Here is a 24,330-nt window from a genome sequence, read left to right on the forward strand (position 1 = left end):
TAATTTTTGTAAAACTTGTGGTATATTGATGTTTGTCATTTTTGTTTTGTTTATAAATCAGGTCGTTAGTTTTCTTGTTTGAAATATTTTCCATTTGGCATTTCGGTGACTTTTTAAAGCTGACAATGTGGTATGGAATTAACTCATTGTCGAAAGCCGTATGACGACCTTTAGTTGATAACGTCTCTGTCGTTTGGTCTCTTGTGACGAATGGTCCCATTGGCAATCATACCTCTTCTTTTTATTTTTTTTACATTACCAAGATATTCCAAGTGATTTGAATCATGTGTTGTTCAAGCATTTTTTGGTTACAGATTACGAATAGATTTGCATGGATTAAACTTTCAAATTACAGACAAACTCGAACTGCATATTTCAGAGAGAAAAAAGTAAAACGCACATCAAAACTACGGAGAAGCGTATCTGCTTATATACATATGTATTAAATTATGTCTTTTGGAAACACGGCAAAAACCACACTTTGTGTGATAAAACTTCTCTTTGAATATTAATTTACAAGTATGTGTTCTGTGATGTGTTACTGCAATCAAATCTTCAATAAATAATTATCGGCAGCAGCATGAATGAAACCAATTATCATTATTATATACAGAGAACCGGTATATCATAGCAATTGGAATATACATAAACAATTGATAACGATCTGGCAGAGAAAGAGAAAGGAAGAAATTACTTAATTATTATTTTTATTCATTAAACTGTATAGATGGAAATAATTAATTGGATCTGAAAACAACATAAATAATACACTGATCGACATGATCTATATATAAATAAGATAATTGTCTAAGAAGTGTATTCAATATGTTCAATGAATGTACATTAAGGAATTACTACGTACAAGTTCTGTTTTGTGTCAGCTGATGATGTAAACACCGGATTTAACGCGTAATGACTTCGGGAGGGGGACTTAGTGACCCCTCAACAGGAGGAAGTTCTACTCTTAGGCCTTACATAAAAAGGAAGAAGTCATCGTTTGGAGATACTAAAATCGCCGTCCTAGGACAACATGGTGTTGGAAAGAGTGGTGAGTCGATATATTTCTTATAATTATATACAATTACTGGCAACTCTAGTTTGAAGAATAAAAGAAAACAAGTAAGAATTTATCACTTTTTAAGGAGAGAAAAGTTCCTCATTAATTCAAAAATGTCTAAACTCGACGACCTCTAAGTGAAGGACAAACGGATGTCTCCGACAAGCTTCTGTTATTAGTTTTAGTTTTTGTAAATTGCAATGAAAATTCAATTTTATTTAACTGGAAATTATACGCTTGAATATGAGTTTAATAAGTTGATGGATATAGTCTATTTACTATGCAGTATGGGCTTTGCTCATTTTTGAAGGCCGTACGGTGACCAATATAGTTGTTAATGTCTGTGTCATTTTGGTCTTTTGTGGATAGTTGTCTCATTGGCAGTCATACCACATCTTCTTTTTTTTTTTTATATTTGATGTTTATTAAAGAAAACAATGCAAAATCAAGTTGATTTACACTGTCCCGATTTTTATAAACGATGGACACCCGAATGCGAAAATTGCAAGTTCGTACGAAGTTGGTCCTGATCTCGTCAAAATACCAAAAAGTGACCGAAGCAAGGACGATGAATATCGAAGTCTATACGATGGTGCCGAAATTATATACGATAGCAAAAGATGGACATACGAGGTTAACCGAAGACAGGTATTTAAGCTTCATATCTCAGCCGAAGCCTACACGATGGATCACGAAGGCTACGCGATGGATTACGAAGGATACACGATGGATTACGATGATGGCGCGATGGCCATACGATGTCTAATAGACATAGTGTACAGCTTGCGATGCATTTAAATTATATGTCGAAGGCATCACGCGTTTTAAACAAGATAAATACAGGTTAAATACATGTATATAGATATAGGAAGATGTGGTGTGAGTGCCAATGAGACAACTCTCCATCCAAATAACAATTTAAAAAAAAAGTAAACCATTAAAGGTTACATAATACAAGTATACAAACGATCTAAAAAAGCGTTCTACCTGTTTGTTACTTTTTTATGATACGAACAGAATTTCGACAACCTATCGTGTATGTACAAGTCTGCCATGCATGGCGGAAAATCGATCTTTTTGTCTAATTCTTATAAAACTTTGTTTAGAATCATATTCGAAACAGTGTGGTCCTGGCCATTGATTGACAACCTAAATAATCCCATTGACTGGGACAGATTAGATGAACGTTTGTCGGTAACAATCACTGCTCACTGTGTACTTGTTAAAGACACTGAATCTGTGGTGTCACCAAAGGTTCTCAACACCTAAATAAAGCAATTCGAAAAACTAATTCGGAATAATTCGATGTGTTGATTTATATCAATAATATAAATCAAAACATAAAGGTTATTCCTGAATAATTTTTCGAATTATTTTATCATTAAAGGCGTTAAGAACCTTTGGTGACCCCACAGTTTAAATTCTATAATAAGTAAGAAGTGAGCAATAGTCGTTACCGACAAACGTTCATCTAATCTGTCCCAGTCAATGGGATAATTTAGGTTGTCAATCAATGGCCAGGACCACACTGTTTCGAATATGATTCTATTATCCCCTCGCCTACTACATGTAAGTTGCGTGTAGAATAAATTGTAATGGACACTCTAGAACCAAAATGCTCAAAACTTGGTATGGTGTTACTCGTTAAGAATATCTTAAGCGCTATTGACTTTAAAGTTCAAAGGTCAAGGTCACAGTGGCAGTTGTTATACAAGGCAATATCACCCTTGTGGACACTCTAAAACAAATATGCTTTAAAAGATTTTAACCACATTTGGTATACTGTTCCTCCATTCAATGATCTGACATTTTTTACGTTCAAGGCAAAAGGTCAAGGTCATGCAGATGGACTTGTTTTTTCTCCTTGAAATAGCATAATACATAGGAAATTGCATGGTTGCTCATTTTTTTACCTGCTGGTTCTAAAGACAATATTAAAGGTATTTCCAGTTACTGCATGTTTTGGTTGATTTCTAAAAAAATAGTTTATGCATCAAATATGCATATTCAATTTAGCATTTACTGCATGTGTCATATACAAATAAAGTGTCCATATTTGTCCCCAATATGTTACATACGAGGGGATGCCACGCTCGGCATTGCCTTGTTTGAACTGTAAAATGTGTGCACTAGTCTGAATAATCACCAATAATTATGCCCATGTTTATTGATCTATCTTAAAGGTAAGGTAATGGGTTCGTTGATCCCTTTTATTCAAAAAGAGCTCTTTCCAGGTGAATATCATTATAATATAGACAAAAGGAAGGGTGTGGGGAAAGCAACAAATGCGGCAAAACAAAATGGTTATGGAGTAAACATTCGTGTGACAACAACACAGACGATACATAAAAAATCAGAATAATGAAGAAAAAGTAGGTTTCCCTATATACGTGTACCTGCAGTCTTGGTGTACGAGGCGCGTTTATGATTTTCATTATGTTACTTGATAAGAAAAATTGACAAAAAATAATATTTTACTTGTAAAAGTAAATCCTGAGCCTGTATTAGCTGCTCTTCTTGTTCCATTTGAATCAATAGAAACAACGCTGTCGCCTTTCTTGTTCTCATTGAGTCATATGATATGAACTCCATGTTTTGTGAACGTCTTCCTTAACTGTCGTTTTAGACTGACCAGTGCATATCGCGCATGGCACTTTAAATGTATTTAAGCGAGAAAATTAACTTACATTTAGCTGGATTTATTGCCGTCGTAGTTCCATCTTGTCGCCTTCGTACTTTTATTCGATGGCAACACGACGGGATTACCAGGTCTTCACGAAGTCGTGTTGCCATCGTTAGACCTTCGGGTAGCTTCGTGATTCATTCGTGTAGACATCGTAATGTCAAATCTGCCCGATGGAAACGATGGAAACACGAATGCAATACGATGTTTAAAGATTCATTCCCGGTGACATTACGATGGTGAGGATGGTGATACGAACTCAATACGAACCCTCAACATCGGACGCACCTTCGGGGATTTTTTAACATGTTAAAAGATTTAGAACCCTTCCCGAAGTTGTCCCTGAAGGCTAGAACAAGTGGCCGATGGTTTAAGATGGTACTACGAATAGCCCGATCTGGATACGATCAGTCCCGATTTTGAAAATTTCCATAATCGTGTTGTCATCGGCGTTAAAATCGGGACAGTGTGACGCGGGCATTAGCAAAATTCATTTAGATGACATTCTTAGTCTATTTATTTTTAATTTGAAATAAAATATTCAAAGTATAGTAATCATTTCATATTCTAGTCAGAGTTCATAAATTTTGATAAACTAGAAATTAGGGAGTTAGTCAACACGAAATTCTTTCCATAATATATAAAACATAAATCAAATTAATAAATGAAGGTTTATTTGGTATGAAGCTTTATTTTCGTTTAAAAATTCAACACTTGAAGTTGTGCAGCAAACTTGAAATAAGAAAATTTCAAAACGTTTTTTCCTTATTTTGCTACGTTTCAAACAATATGTTTTGAATACATGTTTTTATAAACCAAATATCCACCAATATTCCATACAAAAAACTACCGACTTTAATTTCAAGTTAGAATTTTTAGCCAATAGTTAATGTCTTAATGAAAGAAATACTATATTCTGTGATTGTTTGAACCTTATCTTAATGCTTATAGAAAGGATATAGTTTGATGTATATAAATTGTTGAAAATTTTCCGTAGTCACTTTTTATTGCAATGCTCCTTTTAATTTCATGTGTGTTCACATACGAGCTTTCAAAGTTACTACCAGAGAGCATACAATAGAGCTAGAGAGCATACAATAGAGCTAGAGAGCATACAATAGAGCCAGAGAGCATACAATAGAGCTAGAGAGCATACAATAGAGCTAGAGAGCATACAATAGAGCTAGAGAGCATACAATAGAGCCAGAGAGCATACAATAGAGCTAGAGAGCATACAATAGAGCTAGAGAGCATACAATAGAGCTAGAGAGCATACAATAGAGCCAGAGAGCATACAATAGAGCTAGAGAGCATACAATAGAGCCAGAGAGCATACAATAGAGCCATTCCATTCCAATATGCCACATTACAAAAGTAGTACACAAAACTTGCGATTTCTTAACAAAAATCAACTACTAACATTCTTTTTTGTCCACACATATACACGTATTAATTATCTGTTAAAATCTGTTTTATTTGGTCTCTTGCGGAGAGTTGTCTCATTGGCAATCATACCACACCTTCTTTTTTTTTATATTATTTGACCACTTTTAGAGTGTCATTACTTGTATTTTATATCTTCTCCGTTTCCTCTGTCAAGTCGTAGCTTAGTTTCCTGAAAAGGCAAGTGGGAGTTTTTGAAATTATTTGACAATTTATATACTATGTCCCGTTGTCGACTTTTTCGTCATGCCTACACATCTACAAAAAAGTCTTGTAACCTTCTGATACATGTGATCTTAGTGTCGGATTATTTGTGTTAATTAGTATTGAATTACATCACATGTTAGCGGTAATGTTGCGTTGAATGACAGACAGGCTCTTGAGATCAATATCCGTTAGTGAAGCACGCATCTAAATAGATAACCATCTGGAAAATATAACATATTCTCCTCTCTTTCATTGCACTTCTATGTTGATTTTGACATCTGTAGACTCTTATTCGCCAAGGAAAGACATTGTACAATGTACGTTATACAAACCATTATGTTTTTTATTTGTCCAATTCATTCATCACAGGTGTTGTGAAAAATAATAACGTTAGATCTAAAGCTAGAAATCATCAAAGTGCTATTTCTTACATTTGTACAATAAGTTTGTATGTATTATACGATGCATTACTTGTTCAACCGTACGGTTCTATATCCTAGTGTAAATTGTCTTACCAGTCTTAGTTACACCTACGGGCAAAAATTAATCGATAGGCTTGTTTTTCATTTTTATTTTGTTTTTGTAAAATATTTTCAAAAAATAAGCTATCGTTTGTCAAACATTGTATGCTCTATAGGTATCAAAGAAAAGTTTAGAATAATGTATATGCTGATAACATATAGGTAAATTGATAAAACCGTTTCACTAGTGATGACTATTAAAACCATTCTTATCTTTAATAAGAACTGATTGCTTCTTTTTTCATAATTTTATTGGGTTGTAAAAGCGTTATCCGAAACACATTTATTTTGTATTTCTGTGTTCCATATGAAGGACACGTAATCGATCTCCAGATAAGAGAACTGTAAGTGTAAAACTTGTTAATGATGAAGCAAATAACAAGATCATTGCCGTTTAAAACTTTTATTTCATACTTTTTAAAAACCTGTCGGACGTACTTTATCGATCCAGAAACACAGCACAAAAAGGCATCAAGATGTCATACAGTCTTCAAATTAACATTTGTTATTTGGTTCAGTGGAAGTGAAAGAATAAAGTGCGTTTGTTCATAGCAGAGCATCCATACATGTACACCATAAACGGCAAAATGAACTACGCTTATAGTCACATACTAGTAGACGCTTTAATTAAGGGCATACGATGCAGTTACAGGTAAGGTAATGAATGACGTTGCTAACGTAATTTGTTATTTTCGCGACGTCAAACTGTGACATATCGGGAAAAGATGCATTTTTCGACTGATTTTTATCATTCAAACTGATCTAATTTGAAAACGAGTTCATGGACCCCTATTTTTCCAAACGGCATTTTGTTTCATTTTGCAGGGAGATTATGTGACCCAAATTTTATAAAACTGTAAATAAAGGTTTTTTTTTAATTTTGATAAACATGCAGTAAAAAATTACGTGTTTTCCTCAATTCATGAACATTTGATAAATATAAGTTATTTCTGAATAAAAAAATGCACATTTTTTTAGGATATTTATAAAATACAGAAATTACAGATTATTTAACAAAAACAATTTGTGTCTATCTTTTATAACAAAAAAGTTATGTCTTTCTTTCGAAAAAGAAATTACGGCCACAAATCTGAATTTTGAGCAAATATACAAAATTTCGACCTCATTTTACTCAAAAAGTAGCACATGAAGGTATATTTGTTATTACATATTTGATTTATCAGGTAAAAAATAGCCTATATGCAAATTTTCATGAACTTGTAAATACAGGATCAAAACTGTATCGTATGCCCTTAACATGAAACATAAGCTTGCACTTTTTTGTTATTTGAATGTCGTAAAAGTGAAAATTGAAATAAATTTCTGTAAGTTATAATAACAAATGGAATGTATAGTTGAATGGTAAATTGATGATTCTTGTATATGACTTCAATGATTTTGATAGTTGTTAATTATCTAACGGGTGTCACTAGACGTAAAGGATCAAGTTACCTTTGATTTGTAAGTTTGAGATTTCCTGGGATATAGTTTTTTTTTTTTTAGCTGCGAAAACGTAGCTCTATTGTTCTTTTGAGTTTTTTTGGCCATAGATCAGTGGTCTGCAAATATCAAAAATCATTAAAGGACATTAAGAGCTACGTTTTCGCAGCTAAGTTTGTGTAGGCACGACTCGAGTTTTCTTATTTATTAATGTGTGTTTGTCTACTCGTGCTGTTTTGGCCCTACTGTTGTTTTCACTTGTTTGGTCTCCATGTGTCGTTTTGATCACACTATTGTGTCATTTTGCCTCATCGTTTTGTTTTTTTACCATACTGTTGTGTTGTTTTGATCATTCATGTGTCTTTTTTTGTTTCCACGTGTAATCTTTTCGACCACATTGATTTTGATCGCCCCTTTGATGTCTTTCTCTTTTATGAAATGTAAATGGAAAAGCAAGGTGGGGTAGGGTTGAACGCCAACAGATATTTAGAATCCTTCACATTTTTCATTGTCATGTTCCAAGCCAGGAATCAAAAATTCGGTTGCAGTTGTGTGTTTGTCTGTCGTAAAGTGTTTTACAGCTTTTTATACTGTATGGGTTTTACAGCTTTTTATACTGTATGGGTTTTGCTCAATTTGTAAGGCCATGAAGTGATCACATCTTTGTCTTTTGATCCATGGATAGTTATCTCATTGGCAGTCAACCACGTCTCCTAATTTTTGTACTGATCTTCTGATTTTGAAAAAAAAAGTTATTCATAATGTTCATATAATTATTCTATGAACATGCTGTTCGGTTATATTGTAACAGATGGAGAAAAATGGCGCATGTTCCTAAAAGTTCAGAAACAAATCTATTCGGATACAATAACACGAAATAAAGCAGCAATATGCAGCTGATAAAAATCAAATATTTTATTGAATAAATGTGTAATAGTTCGGACACTATGACCTATAGTTGTTAACAGAAATAAAAAAAAATGCGTTAACCTTCTTACACAGAGTAGATAATGTTCCGTTCTAATTATATAACTGGCACCTATATGAAAATGGCATAGAAGACAGTCTGAGGTTATGAACCAGACAAATAGATTTGTTTAAACAGGTGCTCTATGTTATGATAAAATTAGTAAGAATTGTGCACACAGTGTTTAGAAACGTTCTGATGTCCATAATGTGTATTCTATTATCTTGTCTATAAACGTGAATTATTTCGGTTAAAGTTTTATACATTGGAACTAAACGATTTGGCAGCCATGAGTGTACATAACTAAGTAAAACATTAACATAGACATACCTTCGACAGTAGGAAACCACTTCATGGAAACATTTTCATCTTTAATGATCGTTATAAATTTTGCCAATTAAAAACCCTTCAAAGCACCTGTCCAATGGGAATGTCGAGTAATTGCATTGTCTTTGAAGTACAAGGGAAAAGCGCTGATGTAATTGTAGTTTATGCTTTGTTTAAATCTAAATGTTGAAATGATTGTTCCATGGTTTTGTTTCTATTTCAGCACTATCTGTAAGATTTTTGACGAAGCGATTTATCGGGGAGTATGATCAAACAATAGGTAAGACGATACGATTTATCGGGGAATATGACCAAACAATAGGTAAGAAGATACAATTTATGGGGGAATATGACCAAACATTAGGTAAGAAGATACGATTTATCGGGGAATATGACCAAACAATAGGTAAGAAGATACGATTTATCGGGGAATATGACCAAACAATAGGTAAGAAGATACGATTTATCGGGGAATATGACCAAACATTAGGTAAGAAGATACGATTTATCGGGGAATATGACCAAACAATAGGTAAGAAGATACGATTTATCGGGGAATATGACCAAACAATTGGCAAGGCGTAGCGATTTATAGGGAAGTATGATCAAACAATAGCTAAGACGAAGCGACGTATCGGGGAGTGTGATCAAACAATAGGCAAGGCGTAGCGATTCATTGGGGAATGCGATAAAAAAATAGGTAAGACGAAGCGACTAATCGGGGAGAGTGATCAAACAATAGGCAAGGCGAAGCGATTTATCGGGGAATTCGATAAAAAAATAGGTAAGACGAAGCGACTTATCGGGGAGAGTGATCAAACAATAGGCAAGGCGAAGCGATTTATCGGGGAATTCGATCAAACAATAGGTACGACGAAGCGATTTATCGGGGAATGTGATCAAACAATAGGCATAACGAAGCGATATATCGGGGAGTATGACAAAACAATAGGCAAGACGAAGCGATTTATCGGGGAGTATGACCAAACAATAGGTAAGACAAAGCGATTTATTGGGCAGTGTTATCAAACAATAGGAACGACAAAGCGATTAGTCGGGGAGTGTGATCAAACATTATGTCAAACGAAGCGATTTATCGGGGAGTATATTTAAACCATAGGTAAAACGAAGCGATTTATCGGGGAGTGTGATCAAGCACTTGGTACGACGAAGCGACTTATCGTGAAGTATGATCAATTAATAGGTAAAAAGTAGCGATTTATCGGGGAATGTGATTAAACAATAGGTAAGACAATACGATTTATCGGGGAGTATGATCATACAATAGGTAGGACAAAGCGATTTATCGGGGAGTATAATTAAACAATAGGTAAGATATAGCGATTTATCGAGGTGTGATAAAACAATATGTAGGACGAAGCGATTTATCGGGGAGTATGACCAAACTATAGGTTAGACGAAGCAATTTATCGGGGAGTGTGATCAGACTATAGGTTAGGCAGAACAAGACTGAAAGAGCTAGCCAAGTATATAGTTCTCTCTTATGTATTGACTCGCTGTATGATTCAATTTCAAAGAAGTCGGTCATTGTCCACGTGGGACAAAATTATGTTAAGGTATGAATGTTCATATTAACAAGATATGTCTTGCACATACTTCTTTTTAAATAATTTCCATTAGACAACAAGCAAGAATCTCTCTCAATCAATCTTTTTAATGTCAACGTTCTTCTTATGATAATTTTTTGTTTCATTGTAGAATCAAAATACAAATACAGTGCTGTAATAGACGGTGAAACAGTGACGATAGAAGTCTTAGATACTATCAGTGATGTAAGAAGAAACTTGTTGATAAACTTATATAAACGTTCAGGATAGAACGTGTTTTTGTTCTCGTTTTCATTATACCCTATATATGCATGTAGTATGATTGTCAGTGATACAATTTTTCGACGAGGATGTTAGCAACTAACAGTCATGGTACGGCTTTCAGCTTGAGCAAAAGCAATACTGTGCAGTAAGCTCCGAAAGACAGCGAATTAAAAAAAAATAAAACACCTTGATTTACGCTGTAAACAATAAACACAAACCAAATATGGTTGAGAGCAAACAGCGACGAAAACGGAATTATAGTTTCCTGACGTGGGTTAGCACATACAGAATGTGATGAGGTAAGACATGTTTGCGAGAGCTCAAAACTATCCATACCCCCTTTCTTAGGACAGTGGTCGTCAGGAAAACATTAAATTAAAAAAAAAAATACAGTTCCAAATGAAACAAATCAGATATACAATTTTCGTCCTACATAAAAATAAAGTTAAAAAGTCTACACGTCCCCGTAAAAATCATCAAAGATAAACAAGAAAGTACAATTCCGGAACATTCACATAATACAACAGCGATGTCATTTCTTTTTAATGGTGTCTCATGAAACTTTATTTTTAGATACATTATATGCATTACGTAAAGGTACTTGGTTGCTGCATTTTGTCGATGATCATGAACAGGAATTATGACTTTTATTTTAAATTTTAAATGACTCTCCAACGGTTTCACCGCACCCCCCGTTTTCCCCCCAAAAAATACCAATCCCAACCCCCAAAACCAAACAAAAAAAAAAATCAACGATTTGTTTATTTATTCTTCATTCATATACTGACTTAGTCCAAATAGTTATGACGTCTTAAAAGGCTATGAAATTGTTTTTCTCACAGGCGCTTGGGTCTATGATACAGATTCTTTTTTTTTTTTTTTTTTTATTAAAATATTCAATTTTCTATATTTAAAATACATATCTATCACTTCTGTGCATGTTCCACCTAGTTTCGAGTGAAATGTTTCTTAGTATGGATAGTATAATTTGGTATTTTCTCTGGGTCGTTTAAATCACTCGAAACTAAGTGAGACATGCACAGAAGTGATAGATATGTATTATAAATATAGAAAATTGAATATTTTAATAAATAAAAAAAAACCAAAAAGAATCTGTATCATAGACCCAAGCGCCTGTGTTTTTTTTCTATGAAACCTTACATCGACGCAGGAAGGCGTCAAAGCAAAAAACTTACCATTTTGATAATCATAAATTTTATATGTAATAAACTGTATTTCATGTAGATTTGTTTACATTTCAGAAGGATGATTGTGGTGGACGAGATGATGTTTTAAAATGGGCGGATGGTTATATGCTGGTCTACACTGTTGTTAGCCGGAAGTCATTTGATTCGTTATATGAATTAAAAAAGAAGATAGACGACATAAAGAAGGGATCTACAGTTCCAATAATTGTCGTAGGAAATAAATGTGATTTAGCTCATATGCGTCAAGTCACACGAGAAGAAGGTTAATATTTTTTATTTTATTTTGACATTTGGAAATCTAAATTTTAATATTGATATGCACTTTTATGCAAATAGTAAATCCAAAATCCTTTTATAATGTTAACTAATAGACTTTTGCTTTCGAATTTTTGAATTTTGCGGTATTGATGTATTTGTAAAAAGTAAAATCACAAAAATGCTGAACTTAGAGGAAAATCTATTCGGAAAGTCCATAATCACATGGCAAAATCAAATAAGCAAACGCATCAAAAACGAATGGACAAGAACTGTCATATTCCTGACTTGATACAGGCGGATTAAACCTAGTTTTAAAGCGCTTACCCTCTCACTTTAATTAATGACAGTCTCATCAAATTCCGTTATATTTACATTGATGCGTTAACTAAACAAACACAATAAATAAAATAGTCAAAATATGGATACATCACTCATTTTCATGTACACTGACCGATAAACTTACCACCTGTAAATACCTGAAGCCGTACAGATGCCCACACTTGTTTCCATCCACTTCATTCTCCCTTTGGTGGATATATATCTCATTGAAAATTATACCACATAGAAGGATATTATAATTCAAATTAGAAAATTTCACTTTAGACATGGGTAAATACCTAATTATGCATAATTGAGATATAAGAAATATTATAAAATGAAAAAAAAAATGGAAAGTTTACATCATTTTTAAAAAAATTTTAATCGTTGTCATATACTAGTTTTGCTTATAATATAATGGAGAATGGAAATAGGGAAAATGTCAAAGAGTCAACACAGCCGACCATAGAGCAGAAAACAACCAAAAGCCACCAATGGGTCTTTAACCCATCCACGTACTAGAGGCGGGTATTTGCTAGCCCCTTAATACAAATGTGTACTAGTTCTGTAAAAATGGAAGTCATACTAAACTCCTAAACATATAAATGAACTAAAATAAAACAAATCTAATTAAACTACTTACCTTATAATATTGTTTGCTAAACTATGTGTTTTACAGGACAACAAATGGCGGGAGAATTTGGATGTTCTCTTGTTGAAACGTCCGCTTCAGAAGATTTAAAGGATGTTACTGATGCATTTTTCCAGTTATGTAGGGAGGTTATAGACTTTAAACGAAAATCCAGATCTTTTTTCGACCGAGTGATAGGAGCATTTGGATTGGAAAAATCGTGATGGTGACAAAGATGTTAATTTTATGGAAAGGTACATATCAACGGAATAGGTCTTTATTTATATGATAGCATATCATGTTTGAAATAAAAAATAATATCACAACGTATTTATCTTTATCATACTGTTATTAAGTATACATTTTATCAGAGTTTTGTTATTTATTTTTTTTAGTTATCAATAAAAAAGACGTAACTTTATACGTGTGTTCATGAAGGTTATCTATCTTCTTTTCCTTGGACTGGAAATATATCATTGCATTATCACATGTGATATGTGGGAAAAGGCATTTCATTAATTATATATTTTTTTTTATTTTTTATTGATTTTTTTGGTGTTCAAGCTACAGTGCATAAATACATACATACATTTTTACAATATATAAGTGATTGACATATGGCATAGTCATACTATTGATATTTTACGAATAAGACATAGTAAAAACAAATACAAGTAAATGATGTGAATAATCGGTATATGATACAAGTAAAAGATACTTTGGAATACATTAAATATACATGATCATATCGAGAATAAAATTTAATTAATAACTTCCATAAATTCCCCCCATCTATCGACAAATGACTCGTGCTTGTCTTTAGAAAGATATAAATATTCTAATATCTCCAGACGTCTTTTCAAAAATTTGAGAAAAGCTTGCACAGATATAAACAATCTGTCTAATTGTGTGTACTTTACATAATGAATGTAATATTTTGCCTGTAAAATACAATAGTTTAACACTAAGTTATCAGAATTCAATATACCAAAAATGACACTGTCTTTATTTAAAAATATTTTTACTCCAAAAACTAAATGGCACCAATTAGAAAATTCTCTCCAAAATCGTTTTATTTCTATACATTCAAAAAATTTATGCTCTATAGTTTCTATTTCTTTACAACTGGCACACTCATTAGTTAAAGAAAGTTTATATTTTTCAAGGAGATAATTATGTGAGACTATTCTGTGTAACACTTTATATTGTAAAGCTTGTAGTTTGCTTTCAATAGTACATTTAAAAGCTAGTGAATAAATATTGTTCCACTTTTCGTCACTAATTTCTATATTAAAACTTTCTTCCCACCTTTGTTGTGAAATAGGAGAAACACTTACCCGATCGATAAAAAGTGAATATACATCTTTAGTATATAATTTGCTAATAGGCATTTTTTTATTCTCATGCTCAAAAACGAATCCAAAAGAGTTGCTCTTAGGTGATATGTGTTGTTGTAATAACAAATCTTTCCAGTCACGTGGTATAGCAAGTTTAATAGAAAGAATGTCTACAAAAGTAACATTCAAATTATATTTTTTGTTAATAGCGTCATGAGACAAAAATTCGCCTTTATCATCTACAATATCATTAATGAACCTTATGCCTTTCGTGTACCAAGATCTGTAAAAAATACTCGTTCTGTTAACCTTGATAAACGGATTGAACCAAATAAATTCTTTTCTAACATGAAATGCATTTAACGGGATCAAAATACCCTTGAAACGTTTCCAAGCAGATAGCACTTCTAAATAAAAAAGAGGTGCTTTTAAATTTAAAAACTCAAATTCACATCTGCTCATAAATAAGTCCTCTAAATCAAAAAGAGAGAAGAATGCTTTGGAAACATGTTTCCATTTAGAGTCATGGTCTGACAAAAATCGTTTTACCCACATGATACGAAAGGATAACAGCTGTACTTCAAAATTTGGTGCTTTCAGTCCCCCCTCGCTAGGAGACTTTTGAATAACTTCCGATTTAACTTTCGGAGTACTATCATTCCATAAAAAGTTATTAATGTCCCTTTGTATTTTAATTACATAAGATCTTGGTACATGTGTAGATGAAATGACATAAATAAGCTTCGATATTGCAAGTGATTTAAGAATTACGATTTTACCGGTCAAGGAAAGGTTTCTGATCCTCCACATTTTAATAATTGATTCCATTTTTTCTATGCATGTATCTAAGTTAGAACAAACCATTTCATCAAAAGCGTTAAATTTTAAACCTAAGGTTTTAAAACCATCTGTCCATTTAATAGGAAGGGAACCTTCTTTGTTAAATTTATTTCTTCCAATCCATGTTGCTTCGGTTTTCGAAAAATTGACTTTTAACCCTGAACACTTCTCAAAATCATTAAAGGAATCTAATAAAATTTGCGCAGAAAATACATCTTTCAAAAAACAAGTGGTATCATCAGCCAACTGTGAAATTTTTATTTCAGTATCCCCAATTTTTATACCTGATATATGGTTGTTCTTACGAATATTTATTGCCAGCAGTTCAACGGCCAAAATAAATAAAAAAGGAGACAAAGGACACCCTTGTCGAACACCTCTCTCAATTTTGAACGGACTAGAACTAAATCCATTATTAACGACAAGACTAGATATATTTGAGTATAAAGTTAAGACCCATTTCCGGAACTTGCTACCAAAATTAAAACAAGCCAATGCTTTTTGAATAAATTTCCATTCTAGCGTATCAAACGCCTTTTCGAAATCGACTAGTAATATAAGCCCTGGATAATTTTTTAAAGTAGTAAACAATATAATATCAGCAATTAGTCGTAGATTTTCACCAATATATCTACCAGCCACATATCCTGTCTGATCCGGATCTATAAGTTTCGGAAGAAATAATTTCATTCTTTCCGCAATAACTTTGGCTAATAATTTGTAATCAAAATTTAAGAGAGAAAGAGGTCGCCAGTTCGACAAGAGTGTTCTATCTTTATCTTTCTTTGGAATAAGAGTCAAAATACCCCGTCTTTGGTCTATTGAGAGGGTTCCGGTCTCGAAGGAATATTCATAGCTTTCCAAAACATATTTTTTTACATCAATCCAGAAAAATTTGTAAAACTCAGCGGTAAGCCCATCTGTACCAGGGCTATTATTATTTTTAAATGTTTTTAAAACTTTAACGCACTCAGATTCTGAAATATCTGCATCGCATATATCCTTTTCCAGATCTGTTAGCTTAGGAATAAAATTTAAATCAAAAAAGTAAGAATCACCTGAATATTTATCAGGGTCTTCTTTTGATGAGTACAGATTTTCGTAGAAATTTCTCTCTTCGTTTAGAATTTTTTCTTGTGACAATATTTCAATGTCGTTTACAACTAATTTGTTAATACATTTATTTTTATAATTACGTTTTTCTAATGATAAGAAATATTTTGAATTTCTTTCATTGCCTTCGCAGTGCTCGGCATGTGATCGGATAATAGCCCCTCTTGTTTGATTGTTTACTATTTGCTCTAAATCTTCTTTAACAATATCTAATTCAATTAAAAGTGTATTTATATCTTTATCTAAATATGTACGAGAGAGATTTTTCTGAATTTCGTCTTGTCGTTTTTTTAAACTGGACTCTCTTTCCCGCAATTTCATGTTTTTATATTTGGAATATTTGACGGTTGCGCCCCTTATTTCACTTTTAATGGTATCCCATTTTAAATTTTTATTTTCTAAATTTTGATATTTATCATCACATTCTGATAAAGTATTTTTGACTATATCCACATAATCTTTGTCTGTCAATAAACCCGAGTTGAATTTCCAGAAACCGGGACTTCTCTCACTAAAGTTTTCGCCTGACAGTGTCAACTTGATAAGACTATGATCAGATTTTATAGACGGAACAATGGATGTTTTTGTAACACTGCTTGACAAAAAATTCGATATCAACCAAAAATCTAAGCGACATTGTATAAGCGGGGTTCTTTGACGCCAAGTATATAATCTAGAGTCAACATTTTTTGTCCTCCAAATATCACATAAGTCAAATTCTTCTATAAAATCTTCTAATTTACTCGTATATTTGACAGATGTGTTATATTTTGAACCACCCATTTTGTCTAAAGATGGATTTAGTATCGTATTAAAATCTCCACCCAAAACGAGATTTTGTTCTAACTTTTTATTTAATAAAATTTTTAATTTTTCAATATATTCAATTTGGTCATTTTCAAAGTTTTTGGTCGGTGCATAATAATTCACAAAAACAAAATCTGTGTTATCAATTTCAACAGTTAGAATGAGATACCTTCCGTTTTCATCTGCAATTTTTTCCTTTAATATATAATCTGTTGAGCTGTTAAACAAAATAGCAACACCTTTAGAGTTCGTTTCCCCGTGCGAAAAATAAATATCTCCACCCCATTCCCTTTTCCATATAGTTTCATACGATTCAGTACTGTGTGTTTCTTGCAAGAAAATGATGTCGCTTTGAAATTTTTTTAACCAAAGAAACATGGATTTGCGTTTAAAATCGTTTCCAAAGCCATTTACATTAAGAGAAGTTAAATTGATACAATAATTAGCCATTATCTAGTTTTGGCTTTACAGTCTTATTAATTTCATATGTGATACACTTAACGTAGTTGAACATTATATAACTAAGTAGAAACAAAATACAGAAAAACATATCAAATATACAATACAATACAAAAAGAGAGAGAATTCTCTCTGTTCGGTCTGCCTGACCTTAACCATATAATTAATGTTAATGTTTGTTATATTCATTGTTCATTCTCAATAAAACGCATGTAACTTTCATTCATTAATAAAAAACAATACACTATAGAATAGAATAGAATAGAATATTTTTATTTTCCAAATTAGGGCCCCAGGAGGGCATATGATACAGACAATATTATTATAAACATTAACATATGCAATACACACATAATAAAAGATATATAACAGTGTTATAAAAATAATAAAATAAAATAATATACCACAGAAAATACACTCAAAATAGTAGCAATGTATTATTATTCAATGAATACTATGTTGAAATTGACTCAAGTGCACCCGGTAAGTGTATCTTCACTTTAAAAAGACAAACATGAGGCATTAGTAGTTTGTGCGGAGAAATGTCAATATAAAAAATGACTATGAGGTATACTGCAAACAACAAAGTATATTTAATAAAGGATATTTAATATGACTTATCTGCAGAAAGCACCAAGAGTCGGTGCTTAAAGGGGAGTCCCTACTTGTACTTTATGCAGATGAGTCAAGCTCCTTAATTATTGAAAATATATTTTTAAAGCATATTTTTAAGATTATATAGATTCTGTGTCCAGCCAGCAAAGATCATCAAGGGACGGTGCCAAAGAATTTGAAATTCTTCTTATGATCTGTGCAGGCTTAACAGGATATCCAAATTCATATTAAAGAGTTATAGTAATTTAGTTATTGCAGATTAAGTTGTACTTTAATTCTTAGTATCTTCTATATATTTGTAAAATGCAAATAGTACATTGGGATCCTCATTATTCATTATCCAAATTAATTTGTTATCAATATTTAAATTTTGAAAGTTTGGACATGATTTTAATATATTTTGCATCAATTCCTCTCTTTTTAATAAATGAGTATCACATTTAAATAAAAAATGAACTTCATCCTCAACCTCACCTGAGGTGCACCTGAGACAAATTCGGTTTTGTCGAAGAGTACCCTGGTATCTACCAGATTCAATTTGCAATTTGTGAGCAGATATTCTTAATATAGTAATACATTTCCTTTGCTCAAAATGTCGAATTATTGACAAATAATTTTCAAAACCGAAGTTGCACTTGAATGTTACATAAGTTCGTAGTTTACCAGCTTTATGTATATCTAGCTGTTTTTTCCACAATGCAGTATAGTATCCCTTAACTATCTGGCCACAGTGTAGTTTAAATGTTGAATATTTTTCAAGAATATGTTTTTCTATGCCTGACATTTTTTCCCTTAAAATATTAATTGATCCATACCAAGAGGTTTTTTTTGTTTCAAATAGCTTTTTAGAACAATTATATGCAGCTTTTAACAAGGGAAATGATGAGCCAATATTTTCTAAACGATGCCAATATCCTAAAACATGTTTGACTATATCATAGTGAAGTGGAAAACGGCCTAATTCAGACAAAACTGCAAAGTTTGTACTCTTCCTATTAACGCCTAAAATATATTTGCAGAATTTAATATGAAGTTTTTCACAAAGTATCCTTGAGTAAATTGTATCCACTGTTATGTGCTCTTTTTTTAAACGTGCAGTAAAGGGATTGAAATATCCCCAAATTTCACACCCATATAAAAGTATAGGCTTTATTGTATGGTCAAAAACATGAATTGCATTTTTAACAGTAGGATTAAAGTACATGTAACTTTCATTCATACATAACAACATTACAATTTACAACCTTTACTATAAATGACCCAATTACAGATTGAAATACACGTGCACAGGTACACAGACATTCTTGTTGATAATTTTGTTTACCTTTTCTTGCCGACGTACGAATATGGGACACAGTTATATAATGGCAAATATGTATTTTGATAGAACTGTGGATTGCATTGCATATCACTGGATTCATGTTTTTGCATATATATATATATCGGATAGTTTTTTAAGATTTGCATTGGGTGCAAAACGTATAAAAAATGTTTAATATATACATTTTTGTTCGCCAACATTGCTGGGGATCGAAAGGATATTCGCACTTTACAAAAAAGGAAATGAGAATTCATTTTATAGAATACCAGTATATTGGATTATTCTAACGTGTGTATGTGCAATTTATGTTAATATAGTGTCAACAACAACAAAAAAAGTGGGATTTTTTTTCTCCCGGGATTATAGTGTCACGTACCGGGGGTACGCAACTGCGTAACTCTGGGTTTCGTACCAGAGTCGTTTCTCTGGATACAGTCAAGGCTCAAGAATTGGTAGCGTTATTTTATCAACTGAATATTCGGATTCCCTTTATTGGTGTTGGGCGTCAAAATGGGTATCAGACGATAAATGCCAAGGAGGATTTAATATATTGATATACTTTTGCTTAGCCAGTGCTTTCTAACTTTCTAAAAGCAACGAATTATTAATATACTGAGCCAGTGCTTTCTAACTTTCTAAAAGCAACGAATTATTAATATACTGAGCCAGTGCTTTACTTGTAGCCACTGCTTTATATCTACTTTATTTGGGCCAGTGCGTGTGTTGGACTGTTTGGTCACTTCTTTGCTCTTATTCAATGCTTCTCTCTGCAGCCACTGCTTCTTCAGCAGCTATACTTATTTACTCACTTGGCTCCTTACTCAGGACCACTGGAAATGCTTTATTTTGTATACCGCCAATGCTTCTTTCTGAAGCCACTGCTTCTTCAGCAGCAATACTGAATTAATCAATTGGCTCCTTATTCAGGACCACTGCTTATAATTCTTATTCAGAACTATAGATTAATCTCACCTTTCTTCTTCTCTTGTATCCAACTGCTCGGCTTGAATTCTAAACCCAGAACAATGTGAACTGTGAAAACCTTGGTATATATAGTAAATTGTAGACTCGTCCATACAATAGACTATTCCAAAAACGACTTTATCACTAAAACGTTTTACAACACCTAAGCATATATGATATAACAAAGCACTATTGTGACGGTTATATACTTTGTAACAACTGATCATGATCGTGGGAATTCTGGATTTATAGGTCAATTCCTGACCCCAAAACAATTACTACTCACCCAGTAAAATGTAAACAAATCGAAAGTGAAAGTAAAACAATGTGTAAATAAATGAAGGGAATGAATGATATTTCTTTCTGTTGGACTTTACAATCGGATTATAAAATAAGCAACAACCAGGTAAGTTTGCAAATTCATCACATTACCCACGCCTCCAAGAAATGCGTCCCGGCATTTACCAAAATCAATTGAGCACATCTTCACCAAGTGGACATTTTTCAGTCACAAACTCTATCCGGGTATTGCCTCGAGCCATGTCATTCAAAAACCACATTTCTAAATATCAGTAAACAACTGTTACTTCTTCAGTAACTAATCACTAAAACAACTGTTACTTATTCAGTAACTAACCACTAGAACAACTCGTAGATGTATAATCTACCCGACATGACAAGATTCCCACTCAACTGTTTTTCTATTACTTAACATGGGCATCAACTTTAGGAGTTAACTTTATCCTAAGAACCCTTAATTCATTTTCCATCTGTATTTCAAATATGCATGCTGACAGATTTTTGAACAAGTAATTTTGACCATAAAAACCAACAAGCCAAATAGTACATAATTTAAAAGCCACTGAAAACATCACAAAGCCAAAATATTGTATGAAATAATTTTGCCTATCAACCGGCCACTTATGGACCACTCAAAGAGCTTGTTGATAAGGATCTTTTACGTGCACAAAGCGTGGGACTCCCTGAACACGGGGCCTCGGATTTAACGTCCCCATCCGACGGACATCATTGTTATATATTCAAAGAAACAAGGCATTATATATAAACAATAAAACACAAAAGTTTTCATAATTTCTTGGAAATCTTTTTCCTTTAACAAGTAACTAAATATCTGTATTGTCTGTTCTTCGCGAACACTCACTTGCAAATAAATCACACGATAGAGCAATCTGAAAACGTATCCCGTTGGACTGATCACTGAATAATTCAGTCAAGCCTTCCTGGCTATGGTATTTATATGCTTATTATATCAAATGTCACTTCATCTTTTCCAGATTTCAGTTTCCTCCACATCTTTTCCGTTTTCCTTATATCTTCTAACCACTCTTCTTTCAACCAGCATCAATCCAGGGGTAACTACTGGCCTGACAACATGTGCTGGCACAAGGCTTGGGATGGTTCCAGTCGTAGTTGTCGTAACAGTTCTTAAGTCCATAGGTGATGACGAGAACAACGGTGGTGATGGGTTTGATACAGAACTGTCATCGGAATCAGTATCCATCATTCTCGGTATCAGAAACGAGTTTGTCACAGGAGGTACCACTACAGTTGCGGTTGTGGTTGGCAACCTCGGCAATGTAAATCTCTTGGCTATTGGCTGTGGTCCTAATGAACTCTTAAGGGTTTCTAGTAATCTCTTCTTTGAAGAAGTAGCCACTGGTAGAGGAGACGTGCTTTTCCTAACTACTCTGCCTTTGATAAGTGGTCCTGTGACCATCACTGATTTACCTGTTGTGCCTTTCTTGTTTGTAGGCTCTCCAAGGACATCCGATAGTGTGCCTGGATTTTGTTTCTCCCATTCACTATCGGTATCATCTATGGCTGACAAGGATGCTGCATGTCTCCTTCTCTGATGCCTTGTGAAGTCACTCTTTCTGCTTGTTGCGTAAGGACACAGATCACATAAGTACTCTTCTTCTGAAGACCTTCTCTTTGCACATGCTATAACATGATCCTCCAACTCCTTTTCTGTTTGGAACCGTACTTGGCAAACAGGGCACCTCCATCTCTCCCGTGGTGTCTTCTTTGTGTTAGCCATCTGTAATATAAGAGAACTCATTGTAAATATATACATGTATATACAAAATTAAATGTTATGTACAGTTATACTTTCTATACACGTTTCATTCATTCATATTTTTTTTTTCTCCATTTTTATTTATATTTTCTTTTACTTTAATCTTGAACATAATCATTTAACCAAGTGGGAGGCTTCCTTTCCCGTCTTAATCTTGGTAAATTAATGTGTTCGTCTTGTTCAATGGTCTCATATATATTCTCAAAATCAAATTCAATTGGGGCGCTTTCGTCAACAACTTGGGCTCGATCGTTCATTTCGGATACCTGATTTGACGGCTCGAGCCCTTGTAAACGCTCACCTAGTAATGGTTCACCTAACAAACGTTGATCCTTGCATTGTCTCATGCGATCAACATGTATTACTTGTGGTCGACCCTTTCTGCCACAATTAACTAGGTATGTTACCTCTGAGTATTGTTTTAACACTTTAAAGGGACCCCGCCAATAACTTGTAAACTTAGGGGATTGGTCAAGCTTACGAACAGGAAAGAAAACAAACACTTTATCATTTTTATTAAATTTATTCCAACTTAAATGTTTGTCATGATATTGCTTCTGCCGAAGCATTTCTCTATTAACATGATTCTGTACAAACTGGTGGGCGTCTTCCATTCTTTCCTGTAACTCCCATACCCACTTGTTAGCTGGAATAGACTTCACTTCCCTTGGGAGTTCGTACATAATATCTACAGGAGTAGCTACTTCTCTTCCCATCATCATACGGTTCGGAGTGCTGCCGGTTGTTTCGTGTACAGCTGTTCTGTAAGCCATCATCACATAAGGTAGAAGCTGATCCCAGTTTGTGTGATGCTCGTCCACGTACGCACTTAGCATTTTTACTAGAGTACTGTTGAACCTCTCTACCATACCATCGGATTGTGGGTGATATGAGGTTGTACGGGTTTTGCTGATTTGTAGGAGGTTACACATTTCAGAGAAAAGCTCACTCTCAAACTGCCTTCCTTGATCTGAATGAATCAGTGTAGGTACCCCGAATCTGCAAATAATTTCTGTTACTATGATATTTGCAACCGTCGATGCTTCCATGTTCTCCATGGGAAAGCTTTCTGTCCATTTTGTATAGTAATCAGCTATCACCAGTATATATTTATTGTTGTTGGCGGTTTTTGGCAACTCGCCCAAAATGTCGACGGCTATCCTTTCCATAGGGAAGCCTGACCTTTGAATCTGCATTGGCGCTCTCTTTCGTTTTTGTGGGCCTTTCCTTCTTACACAAGTCTCACATCCTGTTATGTAGGCCACCACATCACGACGCATTCCAGGCCAATAAAACCTGTCTTTTAATCTTCCTAATGTTTTTCTTATCCCAAGATGTCCCGATGTCTTATTGTCATGGCATTGCTGTAAAACGACGCGCCTTTCTTTCATGGGTACGATGACGCGTAGTTTGCCTCCCGTGCTTTGCTCCTTGCACAATAAACCGTTATCAACTTTCAATGTTTCGTATTGCGACCATAAACTCTTAACTGCATAATTACATTCCCCAATTTCTTTGAAAAGCGGTTTCTTGCCATTTAATACCCAACTCTTTATCAATGATATGTTTTCATCCTCTTGTTGTAGCACGAACAGCGTCTTATTTTCATCACTCCCATCATTTGTACAGATAGCTGATTCGTTCACCTCTATAGGTGGTGCTTGTGTAACAACATTAACACGTACTAGTTTCTTCTCCCAGTCTTGTTCGAAGCCACATTGTTTACATGGCATTCTGCTAAGTGCATCAGCATTTCTGTGTTGATTTCCAGGTCGGTGCTTAATTTTCATGTTATACGAACTAAGGACTTCCAGCCATCTCGCAAGCTGTCCTTCTGCGTTCTTAAAATTCATTAACCACTGCAGAGAGCTATGGTCAGTTCTGA

At 33.7% G+C, this 24,330-nt stretch overlaps 1 protein-coding gene across 1 annotated transcript; it reads left to right on the plus strand.

The window, feature by feature from the left end:
* Positions 1–665: 665 nt before the first annotated feature.
* On the plus strand, positions 666–13,198 carry LOC134686629 (ras-related and estrogen-regulated growth inhibitor-like). Its single transcript, XM_063546303.1, has 5 exons — positions 666–1,048; positions 8,869–8,925; positions 10,365–10,438; positions 11,740–11,947; positions 12,941–13,198. The coding sequence occupies exons 1-5, from the start codon at positions 913–915 to the stop codon at positions 13,114–13,116; spliced, it is 651 nt and encodes a 216-aa protein (XP_063402373.1). The 5' UTR covers positions 666–912; the 3' UTR covers positions 13,117–13,198.
* The last annotated feature ends 11,132 nt before the right edge of the window (positions 13,199–24,330 follow it).

The sequence above is a fragment of the Mytilus trossulus genome, chromosome 10 (assembly GCF_036588685.1).
Source record: "Mytilus trossulus isolate FHL-02 chromosome 10, PNRI_Mtr1.1.1.hap1, whole genome shotgun sequence".
In the NCBI taxonomy this organism is placed as follows: domain Eukaryota; kingdom Metazoa; phylum Mollusca; class Bivalvia; order Mytilida; family Mytilidae; genus Mytilus; species Mytilus trossulus.